At 41.1% G+C, this 20,805-nt stretch overlaps 1 protein-coding gene across 8 annotated transcripts in view; it reads right to left on the reverse strand.

Moving 5' to 3' along the window:
- Positions 1-20,805, reverse strand: part of DACH2 (dachshund family transcription factor 2) — an 839,221-nt gene that overhangs the window by 731,608 nt on the left and 86,808 nt on the right. Inside the window, exon 1 of one of the 8 annotated variants that reach the window (XM_085607802.1) lies at positions 12,448-12,467. The exons of the other annotated variants lie outside the window; for them this stretch is intronic. Within the exon in view, the coding sequence (XP_085463928.1) occupies positions 12,448-12,464 (17 nt within the window). The 5' untranslated portion in view covers positions 12,465-12,467. Of the gene's footprint in view, positions 1-12,447; positions 12,468-20,805 lie in introns of those variants that run through there. 8 annotated transcript variants of the gene reach the window in all.

Here is a 20,805-nt window from a genome sequence, read left to right on the forward strand (position 1 = left end):
CACTCTTGGGCTCAGCATCTCTCTAAGTTGCAGTTAGCACCAAACAACGGCAGGTGCTGATTGACTATTATTCTTCATACTAAGGGAACACAGCAGGGGAAGTGCGATCAACGTGTCCGCCATTGTCTACCTCTGTACTCTGCTCGATGGCTAAGTTTGCAGTGCTGGCATTCAAACTCATCATGACTTTTCAGTCACTGCATATTTCAGCATGTAACCTATGTGAGATGTCAAGCATGCTAATACAAGGCAGGCACACTTATATCTATATTGCAGCCAACAGGAAGGATTTATAGTCATTTGACACCACTAGGGGAACATTTTTAAACACAAAAAATGACTCCACTGTTTTAAAGTAGTCTATTCAGTTTTTCAATCTGTCCATTAATACCTTAGTGTGGATAGCACCCATAAAGAGGTAGTTGATTATTACTGTGTTTTATGTTGTATGTAGAGGTGCAGTGGTTACTGTAATCTTTTCTGCTTTAAGCTTTTACACAAATCAAGGGCTAAAATCCTGTTTCCTTCCTTATTCTATATAGGTTGCCCTGGTCTGCTGTCAAAATAAGTAATATATTTTAGTATATTTTAGGAAATTCATGTTTGTGTTCCAGAAGCGTGTATGGCTATTAAGGTTTCTAAGACTCCAAATGAAATAAATATTCTTGGGCGCTATCCAAACCTTTAAGCACTCAGAATGTGTGAGTCTGAATGCTGCATTTCATTTACTAGCTGTTGTCTCATATCCTTGCATCCTGCTGGATAAAGTAGATTGGCTGCATCCCTAAATACCTGCTTTTTGGCTAAAACAAATCATTGTAAAAACCGAAATGTTGTAAACAAACAACCAAAGAGCATAAAAGTAAGCCACCAAAACCACATACTTGTCCTCGATCAATCACCCCTCCTCCACAGTCTTCTGTGAACTCAATAATGTTCAAGGAGAGCAGCTTCACTACTTCAATATTAACCAGGTGTCCAGAAAAGTCTGAGCGTAGGCTTGAGCTTTGTCTCTATGTAGGAGATTAAAGTTACTTGCTTGTACTTGTGTGAAGTGGGAGTGTCTGGGATTGCCTGGCTAATCCTATAGGCAAGAGTTCGGTACACTCTAAACCAGAGTTATAGGGACTCACTTGTGTAGCTTGCCTCACTGGCAAACAATCAATTGGTTTGGCGTTGGCTACCATCCTTTTGACTTTGTCAATACTTGATTTGGTATGAGTTTTATAAAACGTTATTATTGTGGGTAACTCCTGGGCCATCACAAATATTTAAAAAAATGGCTGAAAGCAAAATAGTTTTTGGTCCCAAAAGGCACACATTGGTAATAGTGGTGGGTTTCTGGCATTGAAGGGTACTACTTTGTGTGCAGATGTCTTCCTTGTAAAAGAGCAGATTCCCATCACTCACAGTCAACTTATCCAATGGCTAAAGAAGGCGGACCCATTGTCTCGTGCTGTATTGGGTGGAAGAAAAATGTGAATGACAAAACAACAGACCAGTGAATGAACTGGGTCAGCTGAAAGCCCATATTACTGAGCATTTTATATATATATCATTTTACTGAAATTAAACGGCCTAGGCTAACACCAGAACTGAAAATGGGAATACTTTGGTGTTCAGGAAAAAGCTGTAAATTTGCAAGATACTATTATGCTTACATTTTCTGTGGCGACTATTATAAGACTTGTCAGAGTCTACTCAGCCTTTCAACCTTCTATCGTGTACACTTGGGTACTATTAAATTATGCAATTGTAGCACCTTGTAAATGAAGTGCTCAGAAATGGTAAACGCCTCTGCAGTAATCAATATATATAAGGGATTTTTAGACATCCATGTCTTAATTCCCTCCTCCCTTAGCAGTCCAATGGTTGAATTTTTTGTTACAACTCCATACGCTCAAGTAACAAAACTTGATTGCTCACCTTTCTGTGGTCCTTAAAATTTGATCATGGCTTAATATACAGCTATAAGGGCGCAACCTGAACATAAGGAAAATCTTTCAAGGTACAAGGAGTTTGCCTAAGTGCATTCAGTGTACGCAAGACTATAAAAAATATTGCAAGTAGTGCTGCACTGCTTACAGAGAGCGCCTTGGAGCCGGGGTACATTTCTTCATACATTCCCTCAAAAATGTTGCGCATTTCCATTTTCAGCAGACTGCCCCAATAGGCATAACACTGTGATTAGGCGCACCTGTAAAAGATGACGTGTAGTAATTTTCCATCAGATTGCTAAATTGCACTTCTATATTCCTGCATAACTATCTTGTAATATTGACAAGCAAGATGCCGGGTGCTGCTATTGTCATGTAGCCATTTAACCCCTTCGCTGCTGCGGACATTCCGCTGCAGCGCTGGGGAGGGCAGGGGGGCAGCGCGGTGGGCCTGTGCTCATGACGGAGCCGCTCCGTCATGAGCCACAGTTGAGCTGTGCTCATGACGGAACGGTTCCGTCATGACTCCGCCCATTTGCGTTGTCCCCCCGCACAGGCGGGGAAACAGCGCCGCGTAGGCGGAGCGGCCGCCAACGGGCGTGTCATGACGGAACCGTTCCGTCATGAGCACACGGCAACCGTGGCTCATGACGGAACGGTTCCGTCATGAGCGGGGAAGGGGTTAAAGAAGAATATTTGCAGGTGCATTGTCACTGTGCTCTCCTGCAGTTTCTTTTCAACCACTAGCCTGTGCTGTCAATCAGAACTTATAGACCACAAGAACAACACTCAAAACATGTTTGTTAAGGAAACAAAAGGGGTGGTAAAAGCCCCTTTCCTAAACTGTGGTATGGCACAATCATTCCACAAATGTCTAGCATTATTTTAATAATATACTCTGGAAAACACCTGACACAATCTAAAAGCATAGGTAGCAGGTCCAAAAACCATAGGAATAGCTCTAATGGAGAGCTTTAGGAGTAATTGAGAAGGAAACCAGCTCCTCCAGAGCGGCTTTACCTATAGAAGTACCCGCAGCGTCATAAACCATTGCTCCGTACCTGTTGCCCTGTACGGACTACAGAAGAAAAAAAAGACTGGACTTTGACTTATAAAATGAAGTAGTAGAGGGAGGAAAGGAAATGGAGGGTGTTGGGATGGTCATCAAGTTGAGCTGTTTGAAATTGTTCCACATCAACATTGCCTCTGCAGGGATGCCATTGGTGACACATCCAGAACAGGAAGTAGTGGTTTATGAGTCATCTGCAGAGCAATGTGCATTCAAGCCAAATAAAATAGATTCAAAGAAGAAGGAGCGCAATTGGCCATTGATCAGGCCATGCAGCAATTAAAACATGAAAAAGTGATAACTTTCACGACACAGAAAAACTTTGATCTGAAGGAATAGCGGTAAACATCCCAGAAACAAACAGAAACAAACAGGCAGAATATGGTGGAAAACATAGTTGGAGTGAGCCATAATGACAAAAGCACAGGATAAATAGAATAGAATAAAAAAAGCACGTCCGGTCATATGTTTGATGAACAAAGTCAGGAACAAAGAGATGTCCTGATTCAATTGAAAGACCAAGACAATATCAGACTGTAGAAGAGTTCTGAAATAGTTTGAGGAATAGATAATAGATAAAAGTGCAAAACAGATTCCAGAATTTAAACCAGATACTGCAAGATTCAAACCCAGGACAGGTGGAGGGATCTGAATCTAGGGTACAGCTCACACAGACAGAAATTAAATGAGTGTTGTATTCCAATCCCTGTAGAATATGTGTACCTACCACGAGAAAGTGATACTTCAGAGGTACACTGCATGGCTGACTGCTATTAATACTCAGTTTGTTTACCTGAAGGCCCGGCTATAACTGGAGTCGAAGCGTTTTTAAAGTAATTTCCAGGTGAGCTTTCCTCTTAATGAATACACAACCAGCTGCGTATTTGCTATAGAACCTATTCGATTATCATTTCCTATAATGCTAAAAATGAAATAAAAAGCCAAAAGCATCGATAAAGTCAATATTGCTGCCGTTGGCAGGCAGGTGCATTAGTAACGATTTTAATTTTGTATTGCAAGAATATGCCCCCACCCCAAAAAAAATGCTTACCCACCTAATGGTAGTGGCCATATGCTTACAATAAAAATGTTCAATTAAAAGCAAATGAACAATTACATATCATTTTGATAGAACAGTGCTTCATAGAAAGCATGTTTAATTAAAACAAGAATGGAAACCCCTTTTAAGTTTTAATTCTCATCACAGTAAATGTGATTCTTGTTGTCACAGAGAAAATATATCATGGCTCTGAGTTACTGTAATCTGAAGACATCGTTTAAACACACAAGAAAGTTAAAAAAAGGATTAAAAAAAATAGAAAGAAAAAACTTTGGCACAATAAAGGGTTGGCTCAACAAACAAGGCATTGAAGTCCACTTCATTTTATTAGATGTAGTATGTGCACATGTGATTAGAATACAACTGCGTTGCTCACAGTGCAAGTGAGCATATAACTGAAGCTGTTTGCTGTAGCGCAGTGATGCTCAAAGTACAGCCCGAAGGCCGCTTGTGGCCATCCTGACCTTTCCATGTGGCCCCTTGGTGTACAGCGGCACGAGTCGGCTGCTTACTGGACTCTGCACTAACATTCAGAAGGGAAGTAACTAAGACGTCATGCACCACTTAACTTTGGAAACACATTAATGTTTTACAGACATCTTACGGCAAACGTGTAAAAATATGATAAAGTATCTTCAAAATTCAAACACGCATATTTTATTTACATGTAGAACCTTTTCTCCTTAGTATATCTGATGATATCACTGCATTGAGAGGTATTTTTATGTTTAAATTAAAGTTTTCAAGCACAAATTTACAAACATTCATGCTTCCACCGACCATGACTACAATGCCAAAAGTGAAGTAAGAGGCAAGTCAGTTGTCATGTGCACCCTCTAGGTGGCCTGGGCTGCTATTATAAATGGACAACATTATAGTTTATTAAATTAAACACAAGAGAAGAAAAAGGAGGCAAAGTGGGGAAAAAAAACAATTCCCTAGGATCACACAGTTTGGTCAAGTGGGGAAGTTGGGATTGAGCACAGGTTTTCTGGTTTTGCATTGTGCAATTCAGCCACTATATGTACATGCGTCACTTACTCTACACCTACTGTACAAACCCCATATCACCTGACCACCACCCTGCTGGCATTAGTGCAGCCCTCGGTCACACCACGGCCCATACTTTGAGGCCCCAGAGAAAATATCTGTGAGTACCCATGCTGTAGTGAGTGGAAGTAAAGAGTCAGTCCAATGTATGAAAATGGCCGATCCAAAACTCCCTTGCAAATGTTTATAGGTATATATTTTTTATTTATGCTTATTCCATGAGGCTGGAAAATAAACTAACACTGTCTCTAGGCCAGACATAAAACAGGCCTGGACATTAGTACAGCATGCATTGTAAATCTGTAAAATACTTGGGCATGATTTTAATTTCTTGAAATATTTTAGAAAAGACCTGCATTTTGAGGACTCCACAGGAAGTTCAAGGAAGTTAGAATTACATTAATGTAAGACCTCAATTTTACTTCTTTACAATCTCTTTATTGTTTTAAATATATTTGACTAAAGTTACTGCTAAAAGATCTGTTTTACATTAATAAGAAGCCTTGAGGAGCTTGACATCCTGTGTAGCAGTTTTGAATTTTAAGCTAGTCAAGAGTTAGAGATTTACATTAAAAGATTTACACAAATTCTACTTTTCTGGCCGGAGGATAATGTAATAAAATGGGGGACACGAAAACCACAACAGATTTAGCTCAATGTCAATCACACCTGTTGATTCAGGATATGTTGATATTCTTGCAAGCATGCCGCTAATGAGACATGAGAGATAAGTGGTTACTGATTGAATCCTATCTAATCGTTATTGCCCTCTGCACAGGGCATTAGCAGTAGCTGACTCCATATGTGGTGTAAACCTCTATTGATGGTCTGCCCTGCAATTACGGGCTCCAGCCAAAGTGGGAAGCATAATTAACAGCTGTTAATGCCCAAACACCCATGGCCAACAAATCTATTAGTACTCATTCCCCTTATATCACTCAATACAGTCAAATACGTACACCCACTTTACTGTCTCAGGGCCTTGCAATTGAACTCAGAATGCAGGGAAACAACAGTAATTTGTGAAAGAATTCTAAGCATTCTGCTTGGATGAGCCAATCTTAGCATTTAGTATAGGCAGCTAATGACTATTAGTTGCTTACTGTGCATTGGCTCTTCTCTGCGCACACAGCTAAATTTTCATTGAAAACTAAATTAAGAGCGCAACAAGGTGATACAATGAAGGGCTACGGGGCTTAGAAATTGCACAAGACAAGTCAATATGAAGAGGTCTTTAAATAACAATCACACCTCAAAAAGGTTGAATAGGTCTGTCCACTGTAAAGCACAAAATGCAACCAAATAATCAGTCTTTGTCTTCTCTCATACCCTTAGGTCCACATCTGGATGTTGCCCTCAACGTTATTGTAATGTTCGGTCCATGTAAAACTCCAGAATGCTACATAAATAAACAACTTGCAGCTTTTCTAGATGAGCACAAGATCCTGGACACCTCACAATCGTGTTTCAGAGCGATGCATAGCACGGAGACCGCACGAGTGGCAGACACTGATATCATCAGACTGTCAGTAGATACAGGCCCCTGATCAAGCTGGTATTACTGCACCTATCTGCAGCCTTCAATATGGTCTCTCATGCAGTCTTAATCCGCAGACTGCATGAGGCAGGAATATATGGCAGGGCGCTACACTGGCTCATGGACTTTCTTGATAATCGATCCAAAACTATCTCTCTAGGCTCCTTCAAGTCTCAAACACTGTTGGTCAACAAAGGAGTCCCACAGGGTTCCTCCCTCTCCCTGAGCCCAACATTATTTAATATTTATTAGCCCCCAGGCGCATTTTGTAAAATCATGCGGATTAGAAATCGAATCATACGCTGGCGACACCCAACTACTCATTGCCTTTGGGAAAGATCCGGAAAAAGTTAAATCTAGGTTTGCGAGCTGCATGAGAAAAATTGGAGATTGGATGACTAAGAATTGCCTGCAATTAAATGGCAAGAAAACCGAGATAGTGCCATTTGGTAAGGCTAAGGAGCTCTGATCGGCAGACTGATGGCTTGCTAAATTTGGTCTAACCCTATGCCCAAAACAGGTGGAATAGAATCTTGGCATCAAACTTGATCGAACTTTAGCCATGAAAGACCAGGTCAGCGTGACTGTTGCACCTGCTTTGCACAACGCTCCTCCTCTTCCTCCTGGCAGCCAATGACACACAACTGCTCGGCTGATCTGAAACCTCCCCGCACACTCCTCTTCCTCACCCATTTTGAAAGACTTGCACTGACTTCCCATTAGAAAACGTGCTATTTTCAAGCTATGTTGCTTGACCCATAAGGCACTTAATTATTCATTACCTAATACTGATATTTGTAGAGCGCAAACAGCTACCTCACAAGGAGGTGTCCCGGCGCTATAGACCGCTGGGGAACCCATCCTGGCTATCCCTGTGAGATGGTCCCTTTCTGGGTATCTCCAAGGTGAAACCAGGCATCCCCAGCATCTGTGGGGGGCCGTTGTAGAGATGAGGCAAGCTTAATGCCCAGAGTTGCCGAGTGTGTTCCTGGTTAGAGTAGGTACCGAGGCGAGAATTATCGAGTCCGTTTTGACCCTGGTCCACGACCCTGCCGCGTCGGGAATTGAACCCTGGTCCCTGGCCAATTCTCTGCTTACGGGTCTGCCGCCTCTAACCAGTGAGCCACACCTCTCCACCCGCCTCTAACCAGTGAGCCACACCTCTCCACCTACCTATCTGTACTCAAGATTCTGCCACTACCAACCTACCAGACTGCTTAGGTCAGAAAATAAAGCTTTATTAAGGATCCCTCGCATACGCACTTCCAGATTTGGAGGCAGATCCTTCTCCAACCTTGCCCCACATCATTGGAACAACTCCCCCTGCATATTCACCCTTGTCCAGACCTTCCCAATTTAAAAAAACTTCTAAAGATGTAGATGTCCTAATTGCACTGTACCATTCCTGAGTAGCTGAGATACTCCTTTGGGAAGGAGTCGCTGCTTTATAACAAGTGGCAATAGCATATCTGTGGTCGCTGAGTAACTGTGTAATGATGGAACGCTATGTATGTCATAAGCCATGTGATGGGAGGTTTCCGTTGAGGGTGGTGAAGAGAGTGACAGTTTCTCAGGGAAAGCTTGGAGATGGAAGGATGGATGGATGGATGGATGGATGGATGGACGCATGAGATCTTCCTTTAAGAATAAAGAAACTACTTGAGCAACATCCTCGTGATCCTAGTGGGTTTATTCCTGGATATCACAATAACATAACATTAGTAGGCACTCTGCCCGTAATTAACATTAAGGCATGATGCCATCAAACAGGACGGCACCTACATTTCAAAAAGGAAACCTACTTTTGACTTTCCTTGTCTGTTCATCACATGCACCCGTCAAGCGACGTAGGCCCTACACGTTTGATTTTCAGATATTCAACACAAAGACATCAGGTAGATATAGTCAAACTTTTTACATTCTCAAGCAAGATTGTTGACCCATAACATAATCCTAAACATGAGACACATGACTAGAAAATATCCGGCACTTGGGGCTGGAGGGCAAGACACCAAATGTGGAAATCACACCACCCACACAGGTGGATGGTAATATTTCTTCCTGGGTGGAAATATTACAGCAGTGAGAGAGTACATAAAATGATGTCTCTGTGCTGGCATGGGGGGAGGAGGGGAGGTCATGGGTCACTGGGACACGAGTGCCATCAAGTCCGAAAAAGGCAACTTCTGAGCTACAGGTTTCTTGGCATTTGAGGGCATATTTCATCCTTCTGTAATTGTGATGAACGTCTCTGATATAATATTTAGATAAAAGGAATACCGAACAATCTGATATGGATTCATGCATGGCTGAAACACAAATCAAAGAGAAAGAGAATAAAACCGCTATTAGATTTTAATAGGACAGCCAGTTACCCGACAGAGTGAACTGAAGACAGCAAGGAAAACACTCGGCTAAATATTAAAAGCGAAGAGACAAATCTTATATTTTGATTAGCTATTTTCTATTTATATTACACAGAGGGATGCTCATTCATTATGCCCTGGAAGCTATTATTATATCGGGATTGCGCTTTTATCCAAGTGAAGATACAATCAGAGTGAAGCACAGAGCAATTTCTATTAAAGTAAACACAATCCAAATGCAGAGGTTTCATTATGTAAATTCTGTTACAGTCATTTGGTATTCTTGGCACATTTATAGACAGAGCATTAGAAATATCTTTCAATGGAACGTTCAGCGCTTTCTTTTTTAATTAAAAACCAGGCTGAAAGTTGTGTTAGCTATCATTTTATTTAAACATTTACCAATATTTGGCAGCGATCGTTTTGCTGCGGGGAAATTGTGTTATAGCTCTATAGCAGTTCTGTCCCACTAAAGGCCAAAGGGCCAGGCCCACGCCATATTTTCAGGCTGTTCTGAATTTAAAAAGAATGTATTACCATAGTCATTGATCAGCTTCAAACCCTCCAAGGCATGAAGCCCTCTTGGACGTACGTTGGACACGTCTACTTTGGAGTCTTGAACTGTGCAAGTAAAGCAAATGATTCAGGGTACTGTGCTCAAATTATGTTATTTAGCAGCAAATCAAACATGATAAGGCGTTTGTTTACATCCTTAATGTGTCCAATCCCATTTACATCTACCAAATGAAAGGCATTACACACCACACATATGATTTCAATCTATATTGCACAGATCTAAATTAGTTTATTGATGTACCCCAACAGCTATAAGATGGTGAAGGACTGTGAATTCATATCCGAATCACACCTGGCCCACCATATTAAGTACTAATATCCACCCAACACTATTCATATCATAAAGCTTCATTCACAATTCTCTGGGACATCCACAGGAGGTTGTTTCTCCTCAACATGACTTCCATGATGCCATGTCTGCAGCACGTATGTTCTCTTCAACTTGAGGTAAGAGTTCAACCAGCTATTCCTTCTGTCCGGAATTTTAGCTCATGATCCAGCCATGTTTATAAAAGACTTCCCTTGAGTTTCCATGGCTGAACTACACACAGCTTGTTTGTAAACCTGCCATGCATTACCCAAAAGGAAGGACATAAATGAGGGATAATTGATATGCTACAAAATCGCACAGCTTTAGTCCTTAGGCTCGTACCATTTAACATAGTCAGTGTATGCTGTAAGATCTGAAGAAGACAATGGCCGCCTTACATTTTACTTCCCCACAGAAGGAGTAATCCTACCATAGAAGGAAGAGCTAGTCCTCATTTTTAAGTCTCACCACGTACAGCTTAATTGGCTGTTGGCAACACACTTGAACTTAGAGTGGGAATTGGGTCCGCCCCTTGCACACAATAAGAACCTTTCGGTCTCGTTATTTTTGGAATGGATAACATGTATGCTTCCACTGCTAGGCTTCTGAGCTAAACATGAAGTGCTGTGCGTGGAATAGTATCACGTGTGGAGACCTGATTCCGTAAAGGTTATTCTTGTGGTGGACAGCAGTCCTTAACAGCACAATGCAGAGATGCTATTTTAACACATTTATATTGTACACTTGTAGATTTTCACAGTGTGGGGTTATGGTGGATGAAAAGAGCAGTTAGCAGAGCGCCGTGGATCTCCAATGGGCAGACTTATGTTTTTGCACATTGGAGAATTATCTCTGACTTCTAATTCACAGAAGGCAGGAGCCTACGCTTAGAAAGTTATGACTGCAAACCTTCTGTACTGCAACCCTAGACCCGTGGATCCTCCATACACTGCAACATCAGCAGACATGGCAACGTCATGTCCATAGAAAGGCTTCCCTTAATATTGGGTGTTCCAAGCCCTGTCCCACACTTCCAGCAAATGTTACTCCTGGGTCGTCCGGGTGCAAGACTAAGAGAGCTGGAAACCTGCAGAAGACATTGGTATTTGTTGAGGACGCCTAGAAAGATATGACTATGTAGGTATTGTCACCAGTTACATTGACCATGGCCACTGCTCAGCCACTTCCCAGTAGCATCTATATGGTATCTGGACTGGCGTGCACCCATGATAAGCTATGTGGCAAGCAGGAGAGAGGTTACAAGTGGATGTATAACCAGAAAAGCTGTTTTTAATGGAAAAGAGCCGAAGCATGCCGTGGAGCTACTAAACAGGTAAAGCAACACAGGCCGGCCAATATATTGTGTGCAGCAAGGACTCCAAGTGAATGATTGATGCGTAAGTCACAGCAAGCCTTCAATGCACATTTAATATGTTTCTGTACTAATCACACAAAGGGCTTACAAATGATCTGTCTAACCAAGCTGTACATGTTACTTTGACTAATGGACAAAGACCTCGTGGATTTGTGGGTGCATTCATCTTTGTTTTAGTGCTGCCTTTTGCAAACGTTTGAGCCCTTAGTTCAAGAGGTGCCGTAAACCACAGCGAGGGCCTGCAGGATTCCTCTGGAGCAATGTTAAGATTGCCTACTTTCAAGGGCCATTTTCTGCCCTTACCAAGCTCTTCAGTGGTGCAGTTAATCACCTGAATCATGCTAACTTTTCTATCTGGAATTATTTTCCAGGCACTGGCCATGGTATACTAAATGTGAATAATGCCTATAACCATTGCACATGCAACTTAATGGAAACATGTGAGTACATTCAACATGCACACATCTTCAATTTGTGTCTCTCGCATCATGTTACAACTGCATGTAAATAACACATTTTACTTTACTACACTACTTGCTCGTTTGCTAGTGGTAGATCGAAGAGCTACTCAAAATACGAATTATTTACTCTAAATTATCACATTCCAGTGCGCTGATAGATGACAATGTAGGTACACCATGGTGCAGGAAGTAATAATGGGCAAAAGAGCATTGCCTTTACAACTCTTGTGGTGTCACTTTTGGAAGTGTAAAAGTCATTGTTAAAGAGCAGCATTCAACTAGGTAAACCATTTACGTATGCATTAGGTAAAGAGGGGCAGCATCATAAATGTTTGAAAACAAAGTTGCGATTGCCTCATTCAATAATGAATGTGATGACCTCAGTCTTGAGTTTTCTTGTCAAATTGCAGAAAAACAGTGCTGTTTCAAATCCAAAGTAATATTTATGACTCAATTACTCTTACTGTCCATTACTCAATTTGCCAGTATCATCAGCTCAGGTGGGCGTGTCTTGGAGTAAGAGGCTGCCTGTCAAGTGACTCTTGCAAGACACAGCCTCCTGCTACACCACTGGTTGGGAACAAACTCTTTACCCCCAACACAACACACCATTCTGGGTGTTCAGCTGAAAAGCATTAAAATGGAGGGGGCATGTCATGCAAAAATCAAAGGAAACATAATTCTTGTATATAAATCGCACTCTTACCTTTTCTGTGAGAACATCTCCATCCAACCTTGTAATCTTAAAAAAGAAAATCTTTTTGAGCTATTTTGCAAATGGGAAAATAAATCACTGAGGAAACAATCACTTTTATGGACGAATATTAGACGTCAGAAAACATAAATATCAAGGGAGGACTGTAAACTATCAGCAGTGAGAAGCCAGAAGAGCATAAAGAACTCTTATCACAAGAAATGTTTCCCCCAATATAAGGAAATCACAGGAGTCAGTAGGTGTACTTTTTTGTACAAACACTGAGTTGATGCCTTTGGAATACAGGCCCTAATCCTCTCCGGAGACTATTTATTTAGTGTGATGCTTGGTTTTTCACTCTGCATCTGCTCTCGTGATACTCCTACCCACATTTGATTGGCACGTGCAGTAATGCTGAAGTAAAGAGATATGTCCATGCTTGTTACCGGACAAAATATACTTCAGCTCAAGCAATAATCTCTTTTTTATGTTAGGCTCAAATGTGTTGCAGTTTTCAGAAGGAATAGGGACGTTGGCTGGTAGGGAAGCTTGAGAGATAAGGTGAGAAAATATCAATGCTACACATTGGTGCTCGTAAAAAGAAAGTCATGTTTATTTTTTTGTTTCTGAATGATGACTCTGCTCAGCTCATCTGCGTCAGAAATGTAACCACTGCAGAGACATGAAGCCATTTTGCTCAGCATATGTACTGAATTGTATATCTTGAAAAACTCATCAATTTATTTCAATTGAGCGTGCATGCATGCTGTGATTGACAAAATGGTTAAACCAACCCCTCTGTAATAAAGATTATACCTAAAAAGCTGTGAAAATGTAGAAACGGTAGTCTCCAAATCTAGACGCATATATACAAAATCAACAGAATTTTTTTTTATGTTGCATGTAAATGTCTGCAGGCTGTCTAGGCTTCAATTTCTGGTGTCTGTGACACCCAGTACCTATCACCAGAGTCCCCTCAACATACTAACTTTGAATACTTCATCGGGTAACCTCAACCAGACTGCAATAGGATGGGAGTCAGGAGTTTATGAGTTTCCAGAAGGTTGGGTGATTTTCTGTGACCTTGAATGTGCAGGTAGGGGGTTCTATATCTGGTCTCCAAGACCCACAGAGTTCTGTTCGACTGTGAGCTCTGCTGAACTGTTAAATACCAAACACGTTTGACTAGGAGAAACTAATGTGTGGTTTAGGACAGTATGGATTGAATGGAAGCCTAGATGTGGAACAGGCTGCTTGATCCACAACACAAAGGAATTCCCATGGTGACTAGTGACCAGCGCAGGGGTCTTAGAACCAGGGAGCCATGCTCATTCATGTCAATACTCAACAGAAGAAAGGTCCACGTATGAACAATTAATTGCAGTGTGTACATGTTGAGACTATACTTATGTAATACTCCCATACATCAAATTGTAATCTATGATTGTGTTTACTGTCTCTACTTTGTAGCGTAAAGCCATGAAGAAGTAAAATTACTTCAATGACGTGAAGAGAAAAAAAACAAGGTTACACCGTGACCCATCTAAGTAAACAGTGGAAGAGTCTGATCTATATGAACTGTTAGGTCTCTGGCGGAAGTAGCTGGCCTCAGTCTAGACCCAAGGCAGAGAAAGTTGTAGTTTGCCCATTATGTAATGTGCCTCCATTTTGGCGAGCTTCAATTTAAAACAAGAGTTGAGCTTGTTGCTTATTTATGCAGTATGCTGAGTGATGGCAAACTAGCTACAGTACTTAAATATTCGTAAACCACATGACAAAAGATAATGGGTGCTCTTGAGTAGGTGGAAGTAAATAGTGGATAAGTATGGACAAACCCAAAAGAACAGATACCTGCTCACTTTTGCTACCTTTCTTCACCTGATAAGTCTGGTAGTATGGCTCATTCTCTGTTGCCGCCAATTGTTTTGCAAAGGTAGGAGTTGCCATGCGCTGTCTTATTAAGATAAAAATCTTAATACAAGAGCTGGTCCAAGCTGATCATGGTGTCACTGCTGAATGGCAGTCCTATGATCCTGTCAAATAATTACAGATGACATTTGTGAAGTAAAGTAGCTGGGATTTTGGAATGTGGTTCTTCAATTCACAAGCCTGAAGTTAACTTAGATACAAGGCACTATTTAACACAGTTTAAATCACTGCGGGAGGATTGTTTTATGGTTTGAAGTCAGCTTCAGAATATTGAAGTGAAGCTTCATAAAGGCCCGGAACAGAATAATCTAATCACAATAACTCATATGGAAAAGAGGCTATACTATCTTTCAAACAAAGAATCCATTTAACATGATAAACTTAAAGGCCTCTGCAAAGCATTTCACAAAACCAATGAAGACACGAAGCATTGGAAGTGAATTCTCTGGAATCTGATGTGCTGCTTCTTCAGATGTATTCCATGTGCCATGCCCCAACCAACACAATCAAAAAGAAGTGTCTCCAACCTTGTCCATTCCTCTAGTTTGGAATAACATTAATTCATCCTTTTTACTGGCCTACGATTTTAGGAATATATCAATAGAGTAAAATTTTCGCTTCTCAATTAAACCTTTACTACTCTCTTGGCAACAGCTACACCTTTATCATAACACATTGACAAACATATATTTAGATATTCTAAGGCACTGAAATAAATTAAGACATATTGGCATTCCAGATCATTTGCCACATAAGTGACTTACACATAAATACCAAAATGTAAGTCTGGAATTTACAAAAATGTAATATCCTCGATAAATCCATGTTTTTTAGAATAGAGTGTGTGTCTTTGCCCAGAAAGAATTTATAAATCTTAGATGCAATGATAGCAATATACCAATGGCGTATCTTAAACCCCACCAGCCTCTACAGTGCCCTAGCTCCATGGGGCCACATCAGCAAAAGTGATAGGTGATGTGCCAGGAAAAGGGGGCCCCCTCCATGTACTTTGCAAGGGCCCCCTCAAGGTTCCTAACACCACTGCAATATAAGCCGAGTTCTAAATTATTATGTTTTACATGTGCCTTAATTTCTCAATCATATGTCATTCAGGAAAAAGCGAAAAACCTGCTATTTCTTCTGCTGTATTTAAGTAATAACAGTGTGCAGAGTAAAACAACTCTAAAAGCTCTTTAAACCTCTGTTTACATGAACAACAAACAGATGAGACTTACAAGTGTGGTCTGCACATATCCTACTCTGTCCTTGAGACACTCCAGTCCTATGCTGGAGAACATTTGTTGCGTGTGTCTGGATTCCAGACTCTAGTCTAGGATTGCTTGTTGCTCCCATGGATACCTCAACCTTTGTGGCAGAACAGCTAAGAATCTCTATCAGTGTCAGAAACTAAAGAGTCAAAAACGACTAGGAATAAAGATTTGTAAATGAGAGAAGAATGGGATTCAGGGCATACCAACTAATACTCTATGGGGAAAAAAAAGGAGCAGAGAAGGGGCTTAGCTGATGGGGGCATAAAAGAGGGCATCGCCCATTGTAAAAATAAAATGATAGTTAAAATATTTAATATGGTACAATATTTCATTACAAAAGAAAACAAAGATTAGCAAGGGTTGAAATGAGTTGTAAATGTGTCACCGTTACGGAGTCAAGATGTTAGTTCAATGGTTTGAATCAATTCGAAAACTTTAAAGAGGGGATTTATTGCATTTGTAATGGTTGATGAACTGACATATGTCCATGTTAAAGAACTTAACCAAATTATTTGACATGGTTGACCAAATAATGTACCAAATGTATGACATTGAAAGCACATTATTCAATACATCCAGTGGTGTTACTATGTGGCTACTTGGAGATTCTTAACACATGTTAAAACAAGAGGGTTCTCAGCAGTATCGGTCTGTGGAGAGAGTTCGGTGGGGCAGTGAGGCGGGGCGGGGTAGGGGCAGGGTGGGAAAATGTAATCACCGCAATATGGATGAACGAAGGTAAGTACACATTTAAATAAATAAAACGAATTTCGTTGCGCGCCCTGCATCTCAATTTGCGATGCAGCGCGCGCAAAGGAATTCGTTTTATTTATTTAAATGTGTACTTACCTCCGTTCATCCATATTCCGGTGTTTACATTTCCCCACTCTGCCCCTCCCCCGCCTCACTGCCCCACCGAACTCGCTCCACGGGCCGCTACTGGTGCTATAAAAACACACAGGATTCTTAAGAGCAAAACTTATAAACATTCAGCAGATTCTTCTATAAACTCTATTCACTAACAATTAGTAAAAAATTACGATTTACATGAAAGCTCAGTAGGTCATTTTATTGACACTGTTCTTCCTAAATCCTGTCTGCAGAGAAAAGCTTTTCCCCAGTGAATCAGCTGAAAATGTTTACAGTAAATGTACAAAATGACCACATATTTAAATGCCTGAGTACAACTATCAACAGTTGACTGGTGACCAGCTAAAGTTTTCAAAGTGTCAAGCACGGCAATGCACCAGGTGTGCAACAATTGTAATGCCTTGCTATCCCTTTGAGCTGGTAGAACACTTTAGCTAAAGTCTGAAAACTATGCAGCAGATGGGACTTTTGCTGTAAGTTTGGTGAATTTAGATTCTTGTGGAGGAAGCTGTGAGCGACGAATCATGTTTGCTTATGGCTCTGCTCTCTCCCTTATATTGTTGGTAGCACCTGGTGATAGCCTAGAAGGAACCAAAGACACCAACACCTACTAGCAGCCTGATGTATGGGGTAATACATCGATGACTGCCATAATAAAGCGTTCCTTTTTCATGCAGAAGATTTTACATTTGGTATGTAAGAAGCTTCCATTTATATTTTTATCTGTCCAAAGGTATTCTAGATTGCTTATACTTGCACAAAACGAGCAAGTACGAATGTGTGTTAAGAGTTGTCGATTTACATTTTTTTAGTACAAAATTATAAAGATTACAAAGTTGAAACTATTTCAGAAAAACAATCTGCTGTGTCTAATGAAACAATCTGACCCCTCCTTAGCAGCATTCTTTCTTTACAAACACTGCTGTGCATGAAAAATGTCGGAAAGTAATGAAATTCCAGACTGAGGCTTTAATCTTCAGTCACTTCTATAACAGAAGGGTAGATCAGAGAGTATAATTTGCCCTTATCATGGTGCTCATCTTCTGTGTTGACAAAAGAAATCCCTCTGTTAGTTTTTCTTTGACAAATGTGACCCCAACCCGAAATGACACTTTATTTTTTCAGCTGCTTAGCTGTGCTTGAGATCCAGGTGCTCTGTGCGCTGCCTTATCCTATTTTGGCAAAGGTAGTTTTTCATTTAAAATATATCACCTAGTAGCACAAATGTGAAGGCGCCCTCTTCTAACAGTGTGTAGTGCGTTACAGGGCCTGAGAGGGAAGATATGGATTGTAGTATTTTTCTATATAATCTCCTTGTTACACAAAATCAAGCGAGATATTTAGGAGAAGTAAAAACATAATAAAGTACAAACTGTTAAACAAGTTTAAAAAATGTTTAACTTGATAGAGTAGATTAAGGATTCACCCGTTTCCCCATCTCAAATGTATTTTTTATAAAAATGTTCTGGCATATATTATACACTGGAAGTGTAAAAAAAAGTTCAGCTAACTTTCATTTGATCACTGTGGTCCAACTGACTCCCAGCTATAAATATGAGACAAATATGTCGCACCTTTTGTTGAAATATACTTATTAACACGATTATATAATCAACTATGGCTAGGACAACTTGGAATTCATGAACAATAGCCAGTTGTTGTTTAGGCACTTGCTTCCATGCATACTTGAAAAACACAAAAATGCCTAAGTACCAGTTTTCTTTGTTTCCCTGGGATAATATATGAAATAAAATACCCCAAATGCATTTAATGGGATTATTGCAGGTTGCTGGAGAATTCAAGGCGTGTGAAGACATTGAATGAATTATAAGATCCTTGAACTCTGAGGTTACTTTCAAGATCCCATTCTTTATGTGTGGGCGTGGTTTATTCCATGCTAATACACAGTTGATGTCATCCTTCATCATCACCCAAAGCCCTGGCATCACCCAAAATCCAATATTGGAACTGAAGAGTTTACTTGCATTCTTTTCTTAGTGTCTCCCTTGTTTGATGCACAATCAGTTTACTGTTGCACTCCTAACAGGGAGACCCCTGGCATTTTCAGTGTTCTGCTTAAGATAGGGTTGCACTCGCACATTTTCAGATTTACGGGTCTAATTAAACATCCTTGCTTTTTAAAGCTGTAACTTCTAACTATCAGCAGCTCATATATGAGTAACGAGACAAACCAGCGCTATTGTGCCTTCAAAGAAAAGCAATAAAGCATTCTGCGTGATCTCCTTCATGTTCTTTAATTCATTTCATTTTATTTTAACTACCCAGAACAATTTCACCAGCCATTACCCTGGAATGAAGACTTACAAAGGCTGATTGTTGTTACAGAGATGAACCACAACAACTCCTCCCCTAGGGCAGAAGTTTTACCAAAAATGTCAGGCTTTGCAGACAAAGCCTGTTTTCTGTGCTTATGATTGCCTTAGTAGCAAAGGAGAAACAAGGTGATCTATATGGACATGGTTACCATTTTAGAAAGTATGGCGTGAAGTGTGGTTCCTGGCCACTTGGATAGCATATTCAAATGGAACACATTGAAAAAGAAAATTGATTTTTTTGCTGGTGGTAATTTGATGCATAGGATCAGACGTATAGTATGGGTGCACTCGGTCTTAATGTAAAGCGAGGAAATTGGGCCATTTTACCGCAAAGGATTGTAAGTAAAACCCATAATTGTAGTGAAGTGGGCCACTCAATCGCTGTGTTGGTGCAGCTACTGCATGAATGATCCCTATGTCCCTAAACTGGATAGGCTTTTAGCTTGAAAACAGACTTTAGCAACCCTTCAAAGAGTTTTGTAAAACTACCCAATTCATAATTGGAAAGAGACAACAGCAGAGATCAGACAGACTGGTTGCCACCTTCGATACCATGAGCCGTGTGTTTAGGATTATTTTGTGACATCATTCTCATTCACAACACTTGCAACCCATGTTCACAACTATCCGAAGCTGGCGGACCATTTTGAATGCTATCCGCTGCAGATTTTCAGAGTAAACGTGACTTCCTATTTTTGTTATTTGTTATTTTAAATGTGATTTTAACAATTTTCTAAACTCAAAAAATATTATTTTATGAGGACAGCTGTCTCTTAGGCAATGCATAATTTCAGACTTAACCTATGTTTTTACTTGCACACTTACAAGACACATTTTTTCCAAAGCCGTTGTTTTAGATTCAGCTACTACCACCTAACAAGTTCCCTGCAACTCTTGCATGATAACACAAATACCAGCCAGGCTTGGCACTTTGTAAACAGTTGTCTCTTTATTCCAAGTGCAGAAGAGAACCAGAGACAACAAGCATTGAAAATGCAATAGGTCTCGCCTTTGATTACGTTAAAGCCATTTGCTTTGCTAATGGTATTGTATAGCAAAGCAAATGGCTTTAACTTAATAAAAGGCGAGACCTATTGCATTTTTAATGCTTGTGTTTTTTTAGGGGTTCGGGACATAAACAACGAGACAATGGAGGTTGTGAAAAGGTACCTGAATTACAACACGAGCAGCGGACGGAGACTAGGGGAGAATCAACAGAGGCCAGATTCTGAAGGGAGACTGAGGTGGTGCTGAGTGATGCTGATGTGGTGGTGTGCTGGTGCAGAGATGATGCTGAGTGATACTGAGGTGGTGCTGAGTTATGCTATGGTGCTGAGTCAAGCTAAGATGGTGTTTGGTGGTGCTGAGCTGGTGCTCAGAAGGTGCTGAGTCATGATGAGGTTGTGCTGCGCTGATGCTGTAGTGGTGATGCATTGGTGCTGAACTTCTGCTGTGGTGGTGATGCACTAATGCGGAGGTGGTCCTGTGCTGATGCCGAGATGGTGCTGTGCTTTAAGCGTAGGTTGTGCTGAGGTGGTGCTGCACTAGTGGTGGTGCACTGATGAGGAGGTTGTACTGTGCTGGTGCTATGCTGGTCCTGCATTAGTGCTGCGCTGGTGCTGAGGTGGTGCTGCACTGGTGCTGAGGTGGTGCAGTATTGCAGAGGTGGTGCTGTGCTGATGCGGAGATGGTGCTGTGCTGATGCGGAGATTGTGCTGAGGTGGTGCTGCACAAGTGGTGGCGCACTGCTGAGGAGGTTGTACTGTGCAGGTGCTATGCTGGTCCTGCATTAGTGCTGCCCTGGTGCGGAGGTGGTGCTGCGCTGGTGTGGAGGTGGTGCGGAGGTGGTGCTGCACTGGTGCTGAGGTGGTGCTGCGCTGGTGCGGAGGTGGTGCTGCACTGGTGTGGAGGTAGTGCTGCGCTGGTGTGGAGGTGGTGCTGCACTGGTGCTGAGGTGGTGCACT

This window comes from Triturus cristatus, chromosome 5_2, assembly GCF_964204655.1.
Source record: "Triturus cristatus chromosome 5_2, aTriCri1.1, whole genome shotgun sequence".
Classification (NCBI taxonomy): domain Eukaryota; kingdom Metazoa; phylum Chordata; class Amphibia; order Caudata; family Salamandridae; genus Triturus; species Triturus cristatus.